Raw genomic sequence first — 25,516 nt, 5'->3', positions numbered from 1 at the left:
TAACTCCCAGGTCAGGAGCAAATGTAATTTTATTCTTCTCTGGTTGTGTACAAGACAGTGATAACTTGAGCCATTTAGAGAAATGTCACCATTTGCTTCAGAAACTGCAGGCTTTGGCATTTTACAGGCTTCTAGAACCTCAGTAAGGGCTCTGAGAGTATCCCACAGATTCCTAAATCACGGGTAGATTCAGAGACACAGAGTATGCTCTTGAAAAGAGGACAAAGTTGTCTTTGTGAAATTCTATATATTGGTTGCCTTTGTGTGTTCTTTACAACTGTTTCCTTCATTTAGTAAGACAATTAAAAGACAAGAAATAACCAAATATATTTGGTTTAATTCTATGGAAACTTTTCTATTGTTCTGTGAATAAAATTGTCTGTAACAATTCTATCTGACAGGTGAACTTTGTTGTTCTTTAGGGTCGTTCTTGTCCAGCGGTGTCAAATGTCCTCCTGCAGTTCATTTTTTGTAGTAGATAGAACTAAGCATTAGTCTTTCAGAAGAAAATCAGCAATAAAGATGTTCAAATACTATTGGAATCTGTTAGTGATGCTGTCCTCTGTGTATCCAAATGCTGCACAGCAAGGATGCTGTGGAAAATATCTCAGTTTCCTCAGAGGTTTCTGTTTCACATATCTCTGGACAGCCTAATTTGTAACAGGACATAGAAATCTAATGGGCAAAGATAAATATTCCTTTTATTTTAAGCAGCTTAATGGGATTTAAATAAATGCATAATAATTAGGTATCTGAAAACAACTCTTCAAAGTTGCTGGGATGAGAGTTTGTTAGCTTTCTCAATATCATTTCAGACTATGAGGCTTTTAAATCCAATATGGCGCACACGCCTTCCAGTGCAAGACAGAGAGAACATCTGCACGATCAAGTATAAACTGTGACACTGTCTGTGTGTCTAATTTTAGAGTAGATGCTCATGGGTTGCTGGCCAAAACTATTATAACATGGACTCAATGTACTTACTTTAAAAACTGATGTTTTTATTTCTCCTCCTGAAGTAAAGGAGTTAGTAGCAGGTTCTTATGTGTAGGTGGGCAGTAGAGAATACTTGTGACATTGGGGCGAGAGGCTGTGCAACACTCATGCATCGGACGCAGAAAGGGCACCAGGGATTAAGCCAGCCCCGCCCCCTGCAGCTGCAGAGCGGATTGGGACCGCGCACAGAGGTAGCGGTTTATTTCACAGTGGTCATGCTGAGTCTGTACCAGTTTGCATAATAACATGAAGCAGCTTTCTTGTTAAAAATAATAAAATAAATAAATACCAAAACTTCAAATTTGAGCTGTTTTCTTCTAGGAAATGTAATCCATTTTTATTGAAATTATATACTATTTATAAAAATGTGGTTTGAAATAGGTCTGGCTTGGAGAAATGTTGTCATCAGTTCTGAAAGAAACACTATGACGTAGCTAGAATGTTAAGGATCGGTATGTTTTGAGTGATGAAAATACGGAATCTATTCCTTGTATTGTATTTGTTCTGTGTGTTTGCATGTGTATTTTCAACTCGGCACCCTATGCTGTTTTTCTTTTTTTTTATTTTAAAGGAAATTTACATATATTTTTCAATTACAATTTACATTTAATATCATTTTGAGTTAGTTCCAGGTGTACAGCATAGTGATTTGACAATAAAATACTTCACAAAATGCTCCCCCCAATATTTCCAGTACACACCTGGCACCGTGCATAATTATTACAATATTATTGACTATATTCTCTCAATAGCGGGTTGTGTTAAGATGTGGTACATATATACAATGGAATACTACTCAGCTGTAAGAAATGATGACATCAGATCATTTACAATAACATGGATGGACCTTGATAACATTATACTGAGTGAAATAAGTAAATTAGAAAATGCTAAGAACTGTGTGATTTCACACATAGATGGGATATAAAACTGAGACTCATAGACATGGATAGAAGTGAAGTGGTTACCAAGGGAAGGTGGACATGTGCCAAGGGGAGGGATGAAAGAAAGGTGTAAAGAGGGACAAATATAAGGTGACGAAAAATGACTTAACTTTGATAAAATCATATCTTTTGACATTAAAAAATGGTAATCTCAGCAATTATTATAGTTCTGTTGTTAGCTACATGAGGAATACATTCCTTGTTAAAGTGTCTGTGTCATTCAGTCAGCAATTACTTATTATTATTATTTTTTTATTATTACAGGCAAAAAGCTAAGGGTTTATTTGCCTTAGAAATAAAAAATATGAAAATAAACATATTTTTAAAAGTTTATTTGTAGTTGTAACATCACTGTTTAGTACTCTGTTTTTATAGCCTTATTTTATTTCAAATAACATAAAATATTCTCAAAAGTTTTTTTATCTCATGAAATTATCCTATTCATGGGGATTTTTATAAGTGCAATCCAAATTTAAGCTGCTGGTTTGAATGTTTTTAGTCATTATTGAAAATTATATTTTGTTTATATAATTTTTACAGGGTTATTGAAGTATCATGACAGAAATATGAAGGTGTGTATTAAGTAAATTTAGGTCCACTGACAGATAGCTATTACTAAAGTTTTAGTCTAGAAAAGAAAAGCATTTATATCCAATAAAAATGGTTGGTAGAAAAAAGAATTACATATGATATGTATAGAAGTTAGAAAAAGATGTTCTAATGAGAGGGGTAGAGATAAAAATTTATGGAAGTTAAAATGACAACCAAAGTTTCAAATGGAGAGATGCTTATGGAAAGGGAAGCTGAAGACGAAATTACAGATCCAGAGAACTGGTCAGGGGAATATTCTAGAATGTACAACAGATACAATATCTGAGAGAAAGTAAAGACAATTGAGATTTACTTCCAGAAATAGAATGCCCATCTATTAGGACTTCTAAAAAGAATAGAGAAAATGAAGGGGCAGTAAAAACTTCATAACTAAAAGGGGACAAAAATGTTTTGTCTTGCAAAAACTAAGAATTCAGAATTGCAAGGATAAATAGGAAGTTCCTAAAGCTTTTAGAGAGGAAAAGAAATCCAACTTACTTGGGGAGTTATAAAATCATCCGGCTTTTTCTCACGAAGTCAATGAAGCAAAATGTTCAGAATTTCGAGAGAAAAATGAATATGAACCTAGATTCATTTATTTTGGAAAACTGACATTCAGAAATGAAAACAGCCTGACCAGGTGGTGGCTCAGTGGACAGAGCGTCGGACTGGGACCCAGAGGACCCAGGTTAGAAACCGTGAGGTTGCTGCTTAAGCGTGGGCTCGTCTGGTTAGAGCAAAGCTCACCAACTTGATCCCAAGGTTGCTAGATTGAGTAAGGGGTCACTAGTTCTGCTCTAGCCCCCTGGTCAAGGCACCTATGAGAAAGCAATCAATGAACAACTAAGGTGCTGCAACAAAGAATTGATGCTTCTCATCTCCCTTCCTGTCTGTCTGTCCCTATATCTGTACCTCTCTCTGTCACACACACACACACAAAAAGGAGAACAAAGCACTAGAAAATCCAGTGACTTAGAAAATTCCCAGATACAGACCAACTCTAAAAGACTTGCTCAAGGCTATACTGGGGGTGGGGGGCGGTGTGTGGAGGGAATTAAATAAATAAATGATTAAGGAAGTGAAGATCAGGAATCCAAGAAGTAGTGAAAGCAAAGAAGCTAATAAAATATAAATTCTGACATAATTGGTTAATACAGACAGTTATAAAATTTGAGAGTATAATGATGAAATATAATAAAATATAAAAGTGTATATTGCAAGCCTATTTCTGTATATTGTAAATATAATTACATATAAGTATTAATGGTAATCAAGTCAGAATTCATCACCTACTACATGCCAGTTAATGTGCTTGATACTTTCCCATATGATACATATTTTATTCCCCTTAACAAACTTGAGAAGTAGATATTATTGTTTTTATTTTTTATTATTTTAATTATGCACCTAATAGAGGAGCACCTATATATGGAAAGCAAATCTTGATGAACACAAAGGGAGAGATTGACAGCAATACAGTCATAGGTGTTGGGTGGCTGGATAAAATGGTGAGGAGATTAAGCAAAGAAAAAAATCTAGACAGACCACAGTGTGGGGATTGCAAGAGGGAAAGGGGGTGGGTGGGGAGAGGAGGGGAGAGGAAGGAAAGATGGTGATGGAAGGGGCTTGATTTGCAGTGTCCAGATGGTATTTTATGGAGTTGTACACTTAAAACCTTTATGATACTGTTAAACACAGTCACCCTTATAGATTCAGTAAAAAAAACTTAAGAAATAGATATTATTCTGTTTTTATTTTTTAATTAAATTTATTGGGGAAACATTGATTAATAAAATTATGTAGATTTCAAGTGTACAACTTGAGGATACATCGTCTTTATATTTTATTGTGTGCCCACTAGCCAAAGTCAAATCTTCTGCACCGTGTATTTGACCCCCTCTACCGTTGCTACCGCCCTTTCCTCCGGTAATCATCACACTGTTGTTTGTGTCTGTGAGTTTTTGTTTGTTTTCTTATTTTTTTGTTTGTTGCCTTCAGCTTTATATCCCACATGTGAGTGGAATCATATGGTTGTTAACTTTTTCTGTCTGATTTATTTTGTTTAGCATGATATTCTAAAGTTTCATTCATGTTGTCAAAAATGGAAATAGTTCATCTTTTCTTATAGTTGAGTAATATTTTATTGTATATATGTACCACATCTTTTTTTTTTTTTTTGTATTTTTCTGAAGCTGGAAACGGGGAGAGACAGTCAGACAGACTCCCGCATGCGCCCGACCAGGATCCACCCGGCACGCCCACCAGGGGTGACGCTCTGCCTCTCAGGAGCGTTGCTCTGCCGCGACCAGAGCCACTCTAGCGCCTGGGGCAGAGGCCAAGGAGCCATCCCCAGCGCCCGGGCCATCTTTGCTCCAATGGAGCCTTGGCTGCGGGAGGGGAAGAGATAGACAGAGAGGAAGGAGGGAGGGGGGGTGGAGAAGCAAATGGGTGCTTCTCCTATGTGCCCTGGCCGGGAATCGAACCCGGGTCCCCCGCACGCCAGGCCGATGCTCTACCGCTGAGCCAACCAGCCAGGCCGTACCACATCTTCTTTATTCAATCATCTTTCAAAAGATTTAGTTCTGTCCATGTTTTGGTCTCTGTGAATAATACTGCGACGAAATAGGAGTGCATGTGTCTTTGCAAATAAATGTTATCAAAATTTTCAGGTAGATGCCCAGAAGAGGGATTGCTAAATTACATGGTGACTATTACTTTTTTGAAGAACCTACATACTGTTTTCTATACTGTCCATACCAGTTTACATTCTCACCAACAGATATTATTCTGTTTTACAGAAGAGGAATAATAATTTACCTAAGTTCACCAGTTGGTGATTGGGATTTTCCACTGGAATATGAAGACTTGTTCTTTTGCCCTTTTCCTGATAGCATGCAGTCCAATTATAATTATATGTTCTGGTGACCAATTTTTTGTATAACTGTAGACATTGCTCTATAATATAATTAATTTTCTACTCAGACCAAATCTGCTCATTCTTTTACTCTTCATATTTCTCTCAGTGCCTCTCTAGCCATGTATCCTATTTTCTCAGCTACAGTTCCATTTCTGAATAGAAATGGGAATTTTTATACATTGACCTACACAATAGTACATTACTAGAGAATCAATCAACAAATGTTATTTATTTACAGGTTGGTTTTTTGGGTTTTTTTGTATTTTTCCAAAGCTGGAAACGGGGAGGCAGTCAGACAGACTCCCACATGCCCCCAACCGGGATCCACCCGGCATGCCCACCAGGGGGCAATGCTCTGCCCATCTGGGGGTGTTGCTCTGCCGCAATCAGAGCCACTCTAGCACTTGAGGCAGAGGCCACAGAGCCATCCCCAGCGCCCGGGCAGGTTTTGCTCCAATGGAGCCTAGGCTGTGGGAGGGGAAGAAAGAGACAGAGAGGAAGGAGAGGGGGAGGGGTGGAGAAACAGATGGGCGCTTCTCCTGCGTGCCCTGGCCAGGAATCGAACCAGGGACTCCTGCATGCCAGGCCGACGCTCTACCACTGAGCCAACAGGCCAGGGCCTACAGGTTGTTTTTTTTTTTTTAATCTGATATTCATTACTGTGAAAGGTGACTTGATTTTCTCCCATCCAAGTACTAACCAAGCCCGACCCTGCTTAGCTTCCGAGATCAGATGAAATCGGGTGCGTTCAGGGTGGTATGGCCGTAGATGACTTGGTTTTCTTTGAGTGATTTTGCATTAATGGTTTCCGCTAAATAATCTTGTAAAGGCACGTGTTGACCTTTTTGAACCTTAGTCTCACAATGAATTATGTTCGAGAGGCTCAGTGATATATTCTTTCCCTCAGTGATTCCATGCCAGAACCCACATAGGTAAGGAAGGAGAAAAGTTAAAAAAAAAAAAAAAAAAAGCTGCTTTGATATAGGAAATATAGTTACCTTTAACTACATTGATTTTTGTTGTTTCTCCTACTGATTCTTCTCTTATTCTGGCTCCCCTCTGCATTTTATTTTTATTTTAATGATAGATTTTCAGAAGAGTTGAGAAGCACTACCATAATTTAGACCTCAATTACTGTTCTAATGTCCCAATTTCTGTTATCCCCTTAATCACCCAGAATGAAGTCATATTGAATGAATTCAGACTCTTAAAAATGCCGTATATCACATAATAGTGAAAGCAGAAAAATACATTTCTTGACAAGTTCAATATGTCTGGGTTGCCCCACACAGTTGAAGGAGATCACTGTTTCTTCAACCTTCAGGACCAGATAAAATAGTTAATTGTGTCCATCTGCATTAGAAGAGGAAATTTTTATATTTACTGTATTTTTCGCTCCATAAGCTGCACTCTTTTCCCCAAAAAGTGGAGGGGAAAATGCCCGTGCATCTTATGGAGCAAATGGTCTTATTTTTTAGCTGCTGTGGGTGCTGCGCCGGTAAACATATGTAGAATGAGCTCCAGTGGGAGCATAATTATATCCGCCATGGTGGCGTGCAGAACCCCAGCATCTGCTGAGTGATCTCCTGGTTCTGGTTTCTACAGTTGCATGCAGCACAGGAGGGAAGGCAAGCAATGTTGTATGAGCACATTCATCTGGCATCATTGAGGGCAGACGTGAGAGGCGCGGTGCAGTGGTGGAGGGCTGCGCTGCAGCCGCTGGAGCTCCGTGTGAAGTGCTGACATCACTTGCTGCCCTATTAGTGCTTGACCAGTTAGAGCACATATTAGTGAAACACAAAAGAAGAAACTTTAAAGAAGTGAAGACTCATCTAGCTGTAATTCCTGGGGGGTCTTACCAGCCTGTTGCAACCTCTCGACATTTCTTTATGCGAGAAGAGTGGAACTAATGGACGGCTGCTGGTAATCATGATCTGACACCAGCTGGACAGTGAAGAGACCCACTAACACTCAAGTTTGTGAATGGGTGAAAACATCATGGCAGTCAGTGAAGAATGAAACTGTGGTATGGTCATTCAAAAAATGTGGCATTAGCAATGCCTTAGATGGCACTGAAGATGGTATCATATATGAAAATAGCGAAGAAAGAGATACCAGTGATTGTGAGCAACTGAGCTTCTTAAATCCTGACACTGGCGATGATGAGTTCCTGGGGTTCCCGGACAACTAGAAGAGTATTTGAACATTAATATTCATTTGTTAATAACAGTGCTAATGGTTGTTAATACTGCTGTTGAGTTTACATTGTTGAAATATTATTGTGGTATATTTTATTAAATATTTTAACACACCATTTGGTTCAGAATTTTTTTTTCTTATTTTCCTCCTTAAAACCCTAGGGGTGTCTTATAGTGAGGTGCATCTTAGGGAGCAAAAAAATACGGTAATTACTAGGTCTACACAGCAATAAGCTGTCGTGTAACAGTTCTCAAATTGCGCTCTGGGACCTCTCTTTCAGGGTGTTGGTCAATGCCTGATCATAAGAACATGTAGAAGTTATTTGCATTTCATCTCTCTCTCTCTCTCTCTTTCTCTCTCTTTCTCTCTCTCTCTCTCCCTCTCTCTCTCTCCCTCTCAATACAGTAGTTTTCCAAATGCTACATGACAAGTGATAACAATTCTCCTGATAGTTAATGGTATGCTTTTGTTTTCTTGTGTGATAGATATGACCCACCAAAACAAAAGCTCTTTGGTTCTTCCATTATTTTTAAGAGTATAAAGGTATCCTGAAACCAAAAAGTTTAAAAAGAGCTTCTACCGTGCACATCCTTGAGAGGCAGGTGGGGATGTAGACTGATCTCCTGGGGTCCACAGCATGAGCCAATCTGTTCATTTCTTGGCTAGAGCAAGCACTCATTGTGAAAACATTTGGTAAAATTGTCCTTATTTTGTAAGTATTTTGTCATTCTTACTTCCCCTCACCCCTTGTTCATGTTGTTGAATTTATGTAAGTAAATTCATGAAAAAAATGTAACTTCACAGAATATAAATTTCCACAATTCTTTCTTTTTAGAATCTAGGTTAATCTAATTCTTAAAATAATCTGTCCTTCTTATTTGTATTTTATAAATATAAGTATTTCTTTAGAAAATTCAATGTAGAGTCTAACATGGATGTGTATATCATGGGAGTTGAACCCAAATGAGACTACAGGTGTGAGCCTATGAACTAGCTGTGGTCTATAACTGTCCTATACATGACCAGTCTCAGGGGAAAATTTAACCTGGTTTATTTTGATGGAGAGATAGGTTAATCATGCCCAATTGTCACTCTTCTAAAAAATGTGAACAGTGATCCCATTAATTTTTGAGAAGATATGTAGAGAATCTGTCATTTTCCATTTTTGTGATTTGAGAGCCCAAACCAATCTATAGAACAAAGCAAATTTATTCTAAAATGAACTATATGCAGATGAGGGAAATGACACATTAAAAAAATGCATTTATTATCTCTCACACACAAAAAAGACAAAGGAATCGCCACACATTTTTTTCTGTTGGAAGTCTTTGGAAAGCATCTCTTTGCTTTTGCTAAAGAGTGTGATGGTTTTAGAGTCTATTTTATCATCTATAATGCAGTTATTGGGAAATCTTTTACTAGACTTCACCGAGTTTCTCTGTGAAGTAACAGATTCTCAGTTCTATTAAGAATTTATATTGAATGATCTGACCCAGTATAACTGCATTCCACTGCTTGCCCAGTCTAGACTGGCCATTCTGCCTCCTTGTGTTCTCCAATCCAGTGTATTATCTCTGATTAGATTGATTATATTGGGCCAACTTTTGTTTAGCCACCCACAAAGTCACTAATTATCCAGTGAGCAACTGTTGCTATGGAGTACTGGGTTTGGTGGGTGACTCAGACATAGATAGGTCATGTTCCTTATAGCAGAAGCATGGAGTCTCCATGTAAAGGCCGGAAGCACACAATCATAATATCACAGAACTGAAAAGACTCTTGGAGCACAATAGTCATATTTGATTCCCTTCAATGACAGTCGGTGTCCTGACTTCTCAGACAGAAGGCTGTATTATTGGAGAACTCTGACTGACAGAATCTTCTTAGTTGTGTATACAGAGACGAGGATATAAACAGGCATATAAATGGTCAAACGTAAGTGATATTGAACACCAAAAAAGGAGAAATGAGTTCACAATGAACTTATGTACTGGAGTTTAAGGATCATGTTTAAAGGAAGGCACATTTTCCTTTGGTTCATAGAATGGGAAGGATTTTGAGAAACAAATCTGGAGTGACCCTCTTGACACCAGGAAAAGCCTAGAGTCAGAAAAGCACAAGACCTGTTTGGTTGAATGAATGAATCAGCACATATATACAGCACATAGTAGATTTTCAATAAATATTCACTGAATAAAGGACAGACTTCATGACTGAGTGAATGACTGCGGAAGAGTCTCTCTTGGCCAGACTTGTGGTGACAAGGGAGCGATAAGAAAATGCTGATGACAAATAAACACAGGGAACCTCATCACCAGCCTGCATGTGTTGACACTGACCCCCTCTGCACATGTCAGTTCTAGCCTAGACTCTGCACTTTGTAGAATTACTATGGCAGTGGGAATTAACATTCATTTCTTTTTACCCACTACATAGGATTTTAAAGGCAGCTTTTCCCTTGTGTCTTAATAAAGTACTGCTTTTGCATCTTTCTGAAAAGGCTGCAAATTGCTGCCATCCTGGAAATGGAACAAAAGCCTTATTATTATCTTCTTTGAAAAAGTCATGTTGTCTGTCCGGACCTCCACCTCCTCTCACCCCTGCTATTGAAGCACAAGAAATGCCATGTATTTGACTCACTTCCTTCTAGGACATGTTCTCTTTGGGTTCATTCTAAAATGATGTAAAATGTTGGAACTCGGCAGATAATTTTGTCTTCCCACAGTCTCTCTGAGACTTCTCCCTTTTGGAAATAACACTATTGTAATACAGATACACCCAATACTTTGTGGAATCTCAAAGATGCTATAAATGGCTGACCACAGGATATTCCCTTTACACAAATTTCAATCTGTGTTATTGAAAATGGACCCTTATATGTGGGGGTTCAGCTGAAACCAGACACAGTCCCATTAAAAAGGTTGACATTTAATAGATCTTTGGCAGAAGAATGAGAGCTAATAAAAAATTAAAGATGACCTTCACCCCTTCCTTTTATTTTTTTAAACATAGAAAATAACATTTTGGTAGAAATTGTTTGAATAACATTTGGTAACTTAAACCTCACAATTTAAACTTAACACTTCACAAATATGAAGCCAATAAAGTATGAAACATATTATCAGCACATGTTGTTCAAAAATGGGGTGCCCTTATCACATTCTCATGCAAAAATAAAATTAAACCTCAAACTGAGCTGGGTGGATTCATTCAAGATTTAACAGTGCATTCTGTGTACAGTAGTACCTTTATCAGCTGCAAAACGCAAGTGTAGTTTAGCTACTGTGGACTTAATCTTAGACATAGACATCTTGTTCTGAGAACCATAGCACCAAGGCAGCTAAGAGAGGTAAACCAAAAGCTCTCTGTAACCAAGAACAGTGAAAAAGCAAACAACCAAAAAACGAAACAGATCAACTCACAGACTCAAAGGAAAATGGACTAGAAAATTACATTGTAAGTGGCAGTGTATAAGAAACTCATACGACAGTTGGATGACCATAGTCTTTCTGAACATGGAGAGAAATCCATCACGCAGCTGAAGAAAGATGTGAGAGAGTAATCCAAACGTAGAAGCACACCACAGGGCAATAGTTGAAATACATTCTGATGTCTGCTGCAGATTGAAAAGGAACATCTTACAGACAATTGATTGTTCCTTGAAATATAATAAAAACACGCTTTGAAAATGTGTATATGAAAACATTGACCTATATGGGGAGAAAAGGCAGCATTTACTTTGTAATGTTATCAGGTGGTAATTCAGTTTCGCATTAAATGAACTTCAAGTATTCTGTTTCAGGTTATAGATTGGTGGTGCTTATCATATAATACAAATAATACCTTTAGTGCTTGGATTTGCGGTTGTATCTTTAGAAAAGAAAATCAGTTTTTAACTCCATGCATTGGAATTCTCCTTATAATTCATGTAATTTAAATATGATTGACAGGCCATTGCATCATTATGCAGTCTGTTAGATGGACCCATTATGCTTATGAATACAAGAGTGGAATGAATGAAAGCAACATGTAATTGATTCTACACTTGGTCTGACTGTTCATTAACAGCTTGAATATAGCACAGTTGCTTCTTAAATGGAAAACGATGAGAGCAACCTATATATGCACTCGCCTTTGTTTTCAAATTCATTATGCTAATATTATTTTTGCAGAATGTTTGGCTGCATTTGTTTTGCCAGGGGGAATTCTGATTGAATCTTTGTAAATAATTCTAGTGCTTTCAGTATTTTATTTGGCATTCCAATCACATATTTTCCAATTTACAGTTTTGGAAATGGAAGCTCATTCTTCCTCCAACCTGCTTTAAAGAAAAGCTTCTATCCTACCCTCCTTTTCTATACAGTTCAGACTAATTTCCCAGGGTAAAATGAGACAGGGGAGTGCGAGGTGGCGGTTACAGCTTCAAAACAAAAGAGCTGATTAAAGACTGATTGGTTTCAGAAATAGATGAGCAAAAACAGGTTTCATTTGTCTTGCCGCACTTTAATCTGATAAAGCACAAAAGGGCCTGCCATCTCATTTGCCACATAGCTTCAGTGGGCTGCATTTGAAATGTTGATTAAAGGTACACATTTCATTGTTCTCTCTGCATTCCTCAGTTGGGTAAGAAAGGCCTTCAAACTCATGAAGGCTGCTTTTTCTTTCTTGCATGTGGAGCTGGACATAGCGTTATAGAAATAGCATCACTTCTACTGCTCACAGAGAGATGTGATGCTGATTCGGGAACAGCCATCCCTGCTCCTTCCTTTGCCCAGACGTTCCTGCCATATTTTCAGACAGAAAAAGCAAGAAAACTAGTGTTGGGCCAAGCAATTCCATTTGGGAGCTACAGTTACACTGTGATCTCTGAATTAGACTGTGTTTACAATTAATAAACGTATGAATCTCATATTTTAATTTTTTTCTAGCTCTGATTTTTTTTTATTAAATCAGCAGTATACTTATCAGGATAATAGGTCTGAGAGCATAATACTGGGGATAGGCTTTTTTTTTCTTTTAATGAGAACTTTAAAATTTTTCTCTCTTGGCAACTTTCAAATATGTAATACAGTATTATTAACTGTAGTCACTCTGCTGGACATTACATCCCCAGGACTTATTTATTTTATAGCTGGAATTTTATACCTTTTGACCACTTTCACCCATTTTTCTCCCCCCTCCCAACACTCCCCAAGTCTCGGGCAACAAGTGACTGCTTGTTCTCTGTATCTATGAGCTGGGTTTATTGTGGTGGTTTAAGATTCCGCATATAAATGAAATCATATAGTATTTGTTGTCTGTGTCTGATTTATTGCACTTAGCATAATGCCCTCACAATCTGCCCATGTTGCTGAAAATGTCAGAATTTCCTTCTTTTGTATGGCTAAATAATATTCCACTGTATGTATGTACCACAAATGCCTTGTCCGTTTAACCATTAGTGGGCACTTGGGTTCTTTTCCTATCCTGACCATTGTAAACAATGCTGTAATAAACGTGGGGGTGTAGATATTTCCTCCAGTTCCTTCAGATAAACTCCCAGTGGTAGAATTGCTGGATCATATGATAGTTCTATTTTTAATTGTTTAAGGAAGCCCCATACTACCACATGGAAATAGTTTGAATCATATCAGCTTTTCTATGGTTTCTTAGGTATCACAGACTTTGTAATTGAAAAATGTCCTAGATTTTCTTTATCCAGTCTTCTATTGAGGAACACATTGGCTATTTCCATGTCTTGGCCACTGTGAATAATGCTGCAATAAACATGGGGACCATATGTCTTTACTTATCAATTTTTTCAAGTTTTTGGAGTAGATACCCAGTAGAGGGATTGCTGGGTCATTGCTATTTTTAATTTTTTGAGGTGCCACTATACTTTCTCCCATACCTGTACCAGTTTACATTCCCACCAACAGTGAATGAGGGTTTCTTTTTCTCCACAGCCTCTCCAACACTTGTTATTACCTGTCTTGTTGATAATAGCCAATCTTAACAGGTGTGAGGTGGTATCTCATTGTAGTTGTGATTTGAATTTCTTGAATAGCTAATGAACATATATACAATGGAATACCTCAGCCATAAGAAATGATGACATATGATATTTCTGACTACATGGATGGACCTTGAGAACATTATAATGAGTAAAATAAGTAAATCAGAAAAAGCTAAAAACTGTATGATTTCACACATAGGTGGGATATAAAACTGAGACTCATGGACATAGATAAAAGTGAAGTGGTTCCCAGGGAGAAGAGGATGTAAGGAAAGGGTATGGAGGAGGAGAAGGAGGAGAGGGGTGGGGAGAAGGGTGTCAGGAGGGACAAATAAAAGGTGACAGAAAATGATTTCATTTTGGGTGATGGGTACACAACATAATCAACAGTTCAAATGCTCTAGAAATGTTGACCTGAAATCTATGTATTCTTATTGATCAATGTCACTCTGTTAATATAATTTTCTAAAAAAATTAAAAAGAAAAACAAAGAAGAGGAAAATGTGCTGACCAAAATAAAGCCCCAGGAGTCTAAGCATTTCTCCATTTCACCATTTAAAGATACGTCCACAAATTCTCTTCTACTCCTCCCATCATGAGGTAGGGTCTTTGTGTCCACTTGAAATGGCTGGAATTGTGTGACAGTCACCGCTCATAGCGGTGGTGGTAGTGATACTGTGTGACTCCCAAGGCTGCGGTAGAAAGGGCAGCACAGCTTTTACCTCTGGTCATGCTCTGCGCTCCCTGAGCTGCCACGTGAGCAGTCTGCCCGCTCTGAGGCCCCTATCCTATGAAACTAGTCCGCATGAAGTGTCCCTGTGGCCACATGAAGAGGAGAGATGCCTGTCCAGCCTTCAGCTGCCCCAACTGCCCACTGTTCCACAACCAGCCATGGACTGACAGCACAACATGAGGGACCCTGCCCTAGACCTCCTACCTGAGCCCTTTCAAAATTTCTGGTCCAGAGAAATCATCACATACAATAAGTTTTTTTAATTGTCACTGTTTCAGGGTGATATTTTATACAACAAATAACCAGAATTGGCATGTGTATAAAATATGAGGCTACAGTAATGGAATTCATGACCAACATGCCAGAATTTATACATACACATGCGTGCCATTTCCTTCAATATGTAGCCACCCTGGGAAACGTTTATTCATGATCATATTGTCATTGTGATTTGTGTCTTCCCACATTGATCTGTGACTTTGGCCATATTATTCTGTCTCTCTGGCTCCCTTGAATAAGGGAAAATAGATTAAATATTTTCTACTGTTCTTTTCATTTCTAAAAATTTTTGGCTATTATTCAGTTCTTTGGTTACTGAGATACCTAAAAAATTTGTCTTTTTATTACATTTTCACTAAAAAGATATTTAGAACTCAGTTTGCATATTAAAATTACAGTACAATTTTAAAGACAGACACTAGCCATAAAATGCCTTATTGTCCACTATTTAAACCCTACTTTTATCTGAAAATAATTGTTTTAATACTGAGAGATTATTGAAAGTAGCAAAATAAAGAAAAGTTATAGCTAATGAAGCCATTTTGTAAAATTCCTTGAAATTATATATACTGCTCACAGAAATTAGTGGGATATTTTATAGCTTCATATTTATTTTGTAATATCCTGTAATTTTTGTGAGCAGTATATATATTTTTACTTAAGAATATTTTCATATTTATAATGATAGATGATCTTTGAAAAGTACATTAACAATCTGTATTTGTTGTAGGGAAATGCTATATGGGGTCCAGAAACATGGTTTAATAAAGCATATAATCTTTATTTTAATGCTTTATTTAATTTTTAAATAGGTAAGCATGCATATAATTTCAACATCAAAAATATAACAGAACACATTAAAAGTCACCTTCCTATATTTCCTCATCTCTGCAGTTTCAGTTTGAAACTACCTTTCTCACCTTCTCACCTTTCTTTTTTCTTTCCTTTCTTTCTTCCTCCCTCCATCTGCCCCTTCCTCCTTCCCTCTTTTCCTCCCTTCCTTCCTTCCTTTCTTTTTTCTTTTTTTTCTTTCTTCTTAGAAATATGTCTTGAATATCTTTCCATAGCTGTACACAGAAAAACTTTTATTCTCCTTTTTACAGGAATGTACAATTATTTTACTAGTCCCCTGTTGATAGATATTTAGGTTTTTTCTAATCTTTACCTATCATATGCAATGTTGCAGTGAGTGTCCTATATGAATGCCATTTTGCATATGAATAAGCATATACCTTCTTAGAACTATTGATTCAAAAAGGAGTTTACCTTTGTGAATTAAATGAATATGATTAAAACAATATCTCCGGGAAGGGGACCAATCTACACTTCATTGTATAAGCATGTTTGAGAAACTTACCATGACTGATGCTCATTTATCTGGACAAGAATAAATTAGACTATTTAGAATATATATGTCAATCCTTGATAGGCATGCAGCAGAGGAAGTGAATGTAAAAGCAACAGAGAATCTTAGAGACCCTCTTATTCAATTCCTTCTTTTAGCTTTGACGATGGAAGTTCAGAGGAGAGTAACTTGCCCAAGGCCACACAGCTGGTTAGTGACATATGTGTGACTTCTGACTTACCATCCGATCTTATGTCTCACAGTCTAGTATTCTTTCCATGCCAGAGCAGAGATGATAACAAAAATATAACACGTAAACGTTGAAAAGTCTCATCTGTAATTCCCGCCTGTGTCTTCCAGATTTTTTGGGTGCTATTGTTGCTGCTGGTGGTGATAATTACTATTTCTTGAGCCTCTGCATACATTAGATATCAAATTAAACACTTACATTTACATTATTGTATTTGTACCATGAGATCCACAAATTTATGTGAAAGTGCTGTTGTGTTTAATAATAAAAGATAAATTAATACAAAGAATCATTTGAAGTTCTAATAGCTCTTTGTCTCTAACATGTTCTCAATCAATGGATTGTGAAACTATATTGAGAAAGGGAAGTCTATAATAGTTTTGGTATTAAAAATGTATCCTTATACTCCACAAGGCTCATGAGCCACTTGACCATGTTTAAGGTTTCCTTTAGCTGCCAAGACCTCATTCTGTGCTACATATATCTCCTTACAAGGTTAGGTATTAATGACAACACAGAGCCCGGAAGAGACCACAGAGACCACCTAAGAAGCTGATTTGTTTTACAGATAAAAAAAAAGCAAGGCAGGGGCCAATAAAGTAACGGGTTCATCTGGGGCATTTGATGAGTTAGGCCTGGAACTGGAATTAGAAGGCAGGGCTCCTGAATTTTATAACAGAAAAAAAGGAACTTCTCAATGTGGAAGACTTAGTTATTAAGTACTATAAACAAATAAAATAGTAAAGAAAATTTCCTTCCAAACCTCACGTTGATCCACCTCCAGCATTGTGGACCTGAGAGGATATTGTGTTGGTTGATAATTACATTCGATCCTGAATGTTGTAAATTTAATACAGAGCACAAAATATAGAGATTGTATTTTGATGTGGAGGATGCTCATTGGCTATTTATTCACAGATCTTTAAGTTAAATGGAGAACTAAAGAAATGCAAGGAATAATTTTTCATAAATTTCATTTACGTTATGTGGACAATGATGGCAAAGAAAGACAGCAAGGAAAAAGTTAATGATGTCACTATTTCCTGATATTATGAGCTCCTCTCTCTCTTTTCTCCCCATTCAACCCTGTTTTTACTTGGCTCAAATAGATACACCTTTATGAGCCCAGATAAGAAACACCTATTCTTGACCTTCTCCATCCATAAAATAAGGAAAACAAGGTCCTATCCTATTGTTCCTTACATACTGAGTATATGATGTACAGAGGCAATGGAATAGGACTGAAAAAAAAGAATGCAAGACATGAATTTCACCTTGAACAATGCAACAAGGATGCCAGAATTTCCCAGGAACCACGTCTTCCAAAGGTTAATTTGTGGAAACTTAGTCCCATGAGGTGCTCTGCAAAACATAGGTTCAGCAGTCAAATATATTTCAGAAACAGAGCATTCTGTGAGTCCCTGCATGGAGACTCACAATGTGCAGTAGAATATTAAATGTCCAGAGAAGCCCCACCCCAAGGTAACTGGTTGATTTAATTTCACTCAGTGATTCCCAAATTTAATTGACCTTTACACCTGTATCTTACTGAACCCACTTTGGGAAATGCTGCCCTATAGAATTATCATAGCTGGGCACAAACAGCAAGTAGTCACAAAAGGGAAAATAAAGGAAGCAAAAACAACCTTTCTTCTTCATGTAGTATAGCATCCATCTAGAAACAGAAACTAATGTAAAATATTCATATAAAAATTACCTGCATAGGTTACAGGACTTGTATTATTTCACTATTATGCAACTTACTTGTTACTATTAATTCCAAAAAATATCATTGTGCTTTTTTTTCTTTTCTTTTTTTTATAAATACAGCCTAAGCTTCCTTTATCCTTTTCTTTTATTATAGCAGTTCTTACCCTAAAGCTGGGTTTGCCTGTTAAATAAATCTGCATGAACTCACTGGTGATGTTTCTGCCTATTTTGATCACAATATATCATCTTTAATATAATCTGATTGGGGTTTAAATACTGTTTCAGAGTTAAAAATTGAAATCACATTTTGAGGAATTTGTCAAACATCAAATGATACTGTTGGCATTTAACAGGTAATCAACAAAGATTTTTCCCTTTAGTGTGACTTATTTTCTGCTATTTAAATTTCACCTGAAATTTAAAACTATTCTGGACTTCTTTTTGTAATGTGTTCTTATTCTCTTGTCACTGTTTTTGAAATGAAGTGGTACGGATTAGCCAAAGACAACAATCCCATTTCATTATAATGTGCCAAATCTATTACACTGAATTTTTCTCTTTGAATTAAATTAATTAGCTGTTGTTACATCAGTGAAATGGGCTAATAATCCAGATTACCAGATAAGACCAGGAAGCAGGAGCTTTACAGTGTTTCAAATACAAACAACTCTAAACCTACTTTCGCCCCACCCTGTATAATATAAAACATAGGTGATAGGCAGCTATTTGGGACTATTATCCCCAGGATACCTCATATATATGAGAATTGGTAGGTTGCACTTTAAAATTAGTAGGGTAGGGGTGTTTTAAAATTACTCTTTTTAAGGTTATTACTGATAATCATAAATTATCTTGGCATATTTTCAGAAACTTGCCCTCCTCTGTCATGTACCATGCCTGAATCTACTGTCTTATTTACAAGTAAAGTGATGTGTAGCATTGGTTCTTCCTTCCGGTATCAATTCAGAATGCTCACTTTTAGGCAATTATTTCTTCGTTTATTTCTCATCAAGGTGTTATCTTTAACTAGGGTGCCAGTTGTTCATATTTTATATTATGATTCATCTCACTTGGATCTGACCAATAATGATGGAGCAATTTACTGGTAGGGAATTCCTTTGCACAATTAGCTTTCTGGGAAATGGCCTACTTGAGGATGTTGTGCCCCGAACACAAAACATTTTTACCAGGGAAGCATCAACCTCATCAGCGTTTCTTAGCTAGCTTGTCTCCAGGCTCTAATACAAATACTTAAAATAAATAAAGCACCTATTATGTGAAAAGTACCTTGCTTATCCTGTTTTTTTTCCTTTTGCATTTTCAGATGTCATCCATACTGTGGGACCAATAGCAAGAGGCCATATTAACGGTTCCCACAAAGAAGACCTTGCAAATTGCTATAAATCATCTTTGAAGCTGGTGAAGGAAAATAACCTCCGATCAGTTGTAAGTATTTGTGTGTTCCTTATTTCTTATTCTTTTTTAGCCTTTATATTTTGGAAATCAGTCTTGGCCAAAATGCAAGTAGAAAACCATTTCCAAAATTCTGAAAACTAAATTTAAGGATCTTAGTGATGTCGTCTGTGGGTTATCTGGCTCCGCTTTCTTGTATGCCCTAAGGTATTTGCTAAATTGTTCATGATGGTTTGGGGTTTAAAACATCATGAAGAATTTAGAATTCCAGAACTGGAACCGTCTCTTCTACTTTATTCTTTCATTTTGCCATTCTCTTTGGAAGAATATGTGAATGTTTTTACTTGACAGTTGTTATTCTTTTAAATTTATTTTCCTTTTCCTGAACTAATATGCTGTAGTTGAGTATGCCACATTCCTTCTACGTTTTATCAATCTAGACAGAGAAAGTTTAGAAAATGTGGATCTAAGCTATTTCTTTAGCAGTAGGCTGAGATGAAAGGCAGTCTTCTCTGGTTGGATTTGGAGGTATTTATTCACCTGCTTTTCTTTTACAACATGTACTACGTTTATTACATGTCAATTACACAAGGAAAATAAAACTATGAGAAAAACGAGAGTGTAAATACCCAAGATTGAGTTAATTTGGGCAGAATCCCTTGGGTCTTTTCACATCGAGTATAGTTTGCTGAAATTGTGGGGCAGTTAAATGTGTGACTTCTTTGAAGGTTTGAATGGATCAGCATTGCTTGGGGGTTCACAAAAGTAGTGGGTTTATTATTGGCATGAAGAAGCATTGAGAATCAGACACATTTAGATAAACTTGAGCATCACTATATTTTTCATGCATGATTATCATTCTAAAATGACTTTTCAATGTACATTAGTGAGTTTGCTTAAAATAAGAAAACTTTTTACAAGCCAATTATATAGCCTTTTAAACCTTTGCATAATTATTAACAAAGCTAGATATATTATTTCACTCTTTTAAATTCTCTTTGCCAATGAATGAATTAGTAAGACTATTCTGTCTTAAAGGAGAAAGCTCAAGTTCAAAGAGAATGGAGCAAAGCAATCTACTAAACCAGTTGGCTAACTTTGTTCTCTACAGGAAAATAAAAACAGGTGTGCACATTCAGAGGAGAGTTAAAATATTGTCAATATGGCTTATTTTTTTTTTAATATGGCTTATTAATTAAAAAAGACAAGGGGCTAAAGTACTTGGGAAAAAATGGTTATGTGTAAAAGTTTCAATTTGGAAAACATGGACCTTGAGACCTGACAAGGATTTATTAATGAATTCTCATTTCTAATGTGTTTTTAAAGCAAATAAATAAGAAGAGACTGGATCATTAGCAACAGTATAAGAATAGTACCCATTATCTCTATAGGAAAAATAAACATTCCTCTAACTAAGATGACCTTAAAACAATCATATGTGCTGCTACACTAGTTGCTGACATTATGCAAAGAGATGGAGAGTTAGATACTAAGTTAAACTAATTTTATCAGATGGCCTGCAGATGAATTTAAGCAATACTAGTCATTTGGGGATTGGAATTAGATCTACCTTAACATGTTTGATGATGATTTTGTGGGTATACATGTTATTGGATAAAGTTAGGCAGGTGCACTAACTAAAGTTATTCTGGTATTAGTAAGTAAAAATGGAGATGGAACATGTGAAGTAAAATGTTCAGGTAAATCAATCTCTGTGTTATAGCTTGATTGACTGAAGTTGCCATTGAATGTCTTATATCTTATTCATAAAAAGAAAAAAATTCCATGTTCCTTCCTTCTTTCTTTCCCTTGTTTCTCCCCCACCCCTTTCTTTCTTTTCTTTAAGGAGGAAACGGGGCTTTGTACTATACATGGAATATCACATTCTTGAGCAACATTGAAAATGTAATTGGCCCTGGCCGGTTAGCTCAGGTGTTTAAGAGCGTTTTCCTGAAACAACGATGTTGCAGGTTCAATCCCTGGTCAGGGCTCACAGGTGAAGCAACCAAAGAATGCAGGACTGAGTGGAATAACAAATGAATGCTTCCCTTGCCCCTCCCCTTTCTCTCCCTTCTTCTGTCTCTAAAAAAAAAATCAATAAAAATTAAGCCTTGGCCGGATAGCTTGGTTGGTTGGAGCGTCATTCTGGAGCATGAAGGTTGCGGGTTTGATTCCTCACTAGGGCACATAAAGGAGCAGCTTGATGTTCCTGTCTCTCTCTCTCAAAAAAAAAAGGAAAATGAAATAAAAATAATACTGGTGATATCATCGGATCCTTATTATTTGAAAGTTAATCAGAAATGCTTAGAAATATGATTAGGATTAGATAGAAGACAGAAGAGTATTTTAGAGTATAGGCTTGTACTTTGTAGATTTATCAGAATAGATTGAGAGAGATGGTTGATATAAAAAGACTGCTTATTAAAATGGGAGGAAAAACTTAACTTCAAGTCATTTATATACATGTCAAAGAAGATTTCTCATAAACTCCTTTACCAGAGTGAGTTATATTCTGTATAAACTTATACAGAGTGTTTGCTATATCAATTATCACTATGTGACCAGGGACAAGTCATGTCAAGATAGCAGCCTTGGTTTCCACAGACAAATAATCAGTACATTATTACTGTTATATCAGACCCATCTCATGAGGCTATTATAAGGAACATTAGAGATAATGGATGTAAGATAACTGAGAAAATGTAATTCTCTATAAAAGAAACTGACAATATTACCTCAAGTATAAGATATTTTCATGATTTGGCAAATTTAGGAGATTGAAATCATTCTTCTTTTGATATCTATTTTGAAAACCAGACTTCTAGACATCTATTATATCATATATTGATGCTGTGAAATCAGAAACACATTATTATGAAGTGTGCAGTTAGTCTATTTGTAAAAGAAAACTTCCATTTTTTCCTCCTCCAGCATAGAGAGAAAAACCTCATTCTCTCCTGCTTTGTGTTTCTTCCCTGAGTCTCCTTCATTGCCCATACCAAACACTTCACTTCTCTTCACCAAATGTGTGGAAGTCTGAACCCACACCAAGCAACTCTCTGCTCCACCAGCTGGGTGACTTATAATTTAGTTCAATTCCCCTTCTGTTTACCTGGATATAGTATCAGATCCCGAAGGTTAGGGACTCAGTCGTACAAAACTTCCCCCCTACACACACACTTCAGATGCTAGTCATAAGCCCAAGTTACCACCTGTGCCTCTGATCAACAGGCTATAGACAGGAAGTTCCAATGACCCGATTCTTAGGCTCAGTTAATATGCCAGAATGGCTCACAGGGCTCAGAGAAACACTTTTTACATGTATCAGCTTTGAAAGGATATGATGAAGTAGACAGTTGGAGAAATACACAGAATGAGATGTTTGGAGGTTCTGGGCACAGGGGCTTCTGTCCCCCCAGAGTTGAGGTGCATCACCCTCCCAGTGTGGTTGTGTTTGCCTCCTGGGAAGCTCTCCGAGCCCTGCACTACTGGGATTTTATGGAGGCATCCTTATGTAGGCGTGGTCAATCATCAATTCCATTTTATCCCCTCACCCCTCTATGGATGAGTAGCGGGGCTGGAAATTCCGAGTTCTAATCATGGCTTGGTCTTTCTGGTAACTAGTCCCCATCCAGGGGTCACCCTGGGGCCCAACCAGAGACACCTCATTAGAACATGAGATGCTCCTGGTTCTCTTATTACTTAAGAATTTACAAGGGTTTTAGGTCTCTGTGACAGAAACCAGGGACAGAGACTGTTATAAATTTTCTATTATCTCATAATATATTTATTTAGGCAATTAAAACTGTTATTAATATTATTAAAATATTAATAGAATATTTTTTGTATTCCTTAATAACATTACACTGATGTCTTTTGACGGCACAGAGCACGCCATAGAGTTTTATTGCTCAGTAGCTATATTGACTTGAATCGTGTTAACCTAGTCACGCTATGTAGATGACTTAAAATTGTAATCTGGCTTTTAACTTTTCAAAAAATACTCTCATATTATTATGGTTTCTCCAACTATGTTTTGTTTTAGAACAAAGCTACAAAAATAAATAAGAAGTAACCAGTTAAGAAGGGGTAGCAGATATGTAACATATTAGCTATAAGCTAATATGGTAAGTGCCATAATGGGCATGTATTACTCTATTAGCCTGGATCGTGGCACAGTGAGGCTTTGCTGCAAATGACAAGTAACCTTGAAATCTCAGAGACTTATATCTAGAGCTTGGCTTATGGGCATTCCATCACTTCACAGCTGTACCATCCGGAACTGACAGCCTCTTCCGCTGTAGAACAGAGACTTTTCAAAGTCACACATGCACTTTGTACTGGCTTAGCTTAGAAGTGATACATACCATTTCTGTGGCCAGTACTAATCACAGAGTCCTGACCCATGAATAAATGAAATATTTAGTGGGCAACAGTTTTCTGCCAAAGTTAAGTCAGAGGCTTGGGGATCACAGCAGAGGGGTCAGAGATAACTGCTTTATTCTGGTTTCTCAAAAGGAGTATATTCTTCAAGTATGGAACAAATAGTTTGGTCATGTATTTATTTAATAAGTAGTAATACCAGCTGTGTACTAAACTATTTTTTTAGTTAGAATATAATGGATATATTCACATACATGACTTTTCTCTATCTCCTGACAATCCTGAGAAATAAATAGACGAGAGCGTCTTGTTCATTCTGTGATTTGAGAGTAGTACTCTCAAGTTCTCTGGTCACTTTTAAATATCTTCCCACAGATGCCTGAAACTCCATAATTAATGAGTTATTTATGGTGGTTAGGCATTGTTCATTCTCTACAGTTTTCCTTTAAAATGCAAATACTCATGAGATCAGCAGATAATTAATTTTCTAATACTTTAATGTGAAGGAATTTATCAAATTACTTCTCACTGAGGCAGGATAAATTACAGGATGATAAAGGGACTAAGCACCTCAGCCCGAGGGAGGAGGGGATCGAAAAGGACTCTGACAGGAGGTTGGGAGAAACAGAAAACCAAGTGGGTACAGATAAATTTCACTTACCTTCTGCTTTTGCTAAAACAAGAGACTTTTTCTTTTCTTTTTTCTTTTTTTTTTATTCATTTAAGAGAGGAGAGGGAGAGACAGAGAGAGAGAGAGAGAGAGGAGAGACAGAGAGAGAGAAGGGGGGGGAGGAGCTGGAAGCATCAACTCCCATATGTGCCTTGACCAGGCAAGCCCAGGGTTTCGAACCGGCAACCTCAGCATTTCCAGGTCGACGCTTTATCCACTGCGCCACCACAGGTCAGGCACAAGAGACTTTTTCAATGAAGAAGAGGGAAATGATAGTCATATAATAACTATCTAAAAATTAGGTAGTTATATGGTCCCTGGATGTGACATTTGTGGATACAATTTTTCCTATGAGAAAATTAAACTCCTTTATTAATTTAGGACAAATATTTCCTCTCATTTTTTTCCCTATTCATTCTTTTTTGGTGGCTTTTAAAATATGTACATCCACATGTTTGCTTTAAATTTTAAAAGAATAAAAATAAATTAATTAATATAGCTAATGCCTTATTTTATAGTGGCATGTCTCTTCTATGCATTTATTAATTAGCATAGTTTTATTAATACCAAGAGATGTTTAAATTTAGAATTTTAATTATGAGTCTCATTCCAATCTTACCGCAATTTCAAATGGAAAGTCTGACCATACTTTATGCTTTCTAGCCCTAGTTTGTGCAAGTATTTTATTCCTTGTAATTTATTTCCAATATATTTAGATATTTTACTCTAACCATGAGTCCCCCTTGGGGAAAATTCAAATATATGCAAATCTACTTTTATATACATTCTTGACAACCTTGAGAATGTTGATTCTAGTATAGACAAAAATGTAAGTCACAAAGTAGGAAATAATTATAAATAGAATGAGCTGAAAATAGGAATAAGAAAAAAAAATGGTTGAAAGAAAAGTCAAGGAGAGTACAGATTTTTTTTAGTTAGACCTTAGGAAAGATAACAGTAGATGTCAAAAAACAAGAGACCCAGGTCTTAGAACCACAGTATTCTAATGCATATGACTTGAGAGATGATTAATTGAACTAGTAAAATAAGCAGCTGAATTATTTTGACTTCTAGGACAAAGCTATGTCCTG

The 25,516-nt window shown here is 36.8% G+C and overlaps 1 protein-coding gene across 4 annotated transcripts in view; it reads left to right on the top strand.

The window, feature by feature from the left end:
* MACROD2 (mono-ADP ribosylhydrolase 2) overlaps positions 1–25,516 on the top strand; it is a 2,059,933-nt gene that overhangs the window by 1,221,344 nt on the left and 813,073 nt on the right. For all 4 annotated transcript variants that reach the window (XM_066387117.1, XM_066387118.1, XM_066387116.1 and 1 more), the window contains exon 6: positions 19,284–19,405. In XM_066387117.1, coding sequence (XP_066243214.1) covers positions 19,284–19,405 — 122 coding nt within the window. The remainder of the gene's footprint in view (positions 1–19,283; positions 19,406–25,516) is intronic.

The sequence above is a fragment of the Saccopteryx leptura genome, chromosome 5 (assembly GCF_036850995.1).
Source record: "Saccopteryx leptura isolate mSacLep1 chromosome 5, mSacLep1_pri_phased_curated, whole genome shotgun sequence".
Lineage (NCBI taxonomy): Eukaryota > Metazoa > Chordata > Mammalia > Chiroptera > Emballonuridae > Saccopteryx > Saccopteryx leptura.
This window is presented reverse-complemented; position numbering and strand designations above follow the sequence as displayed.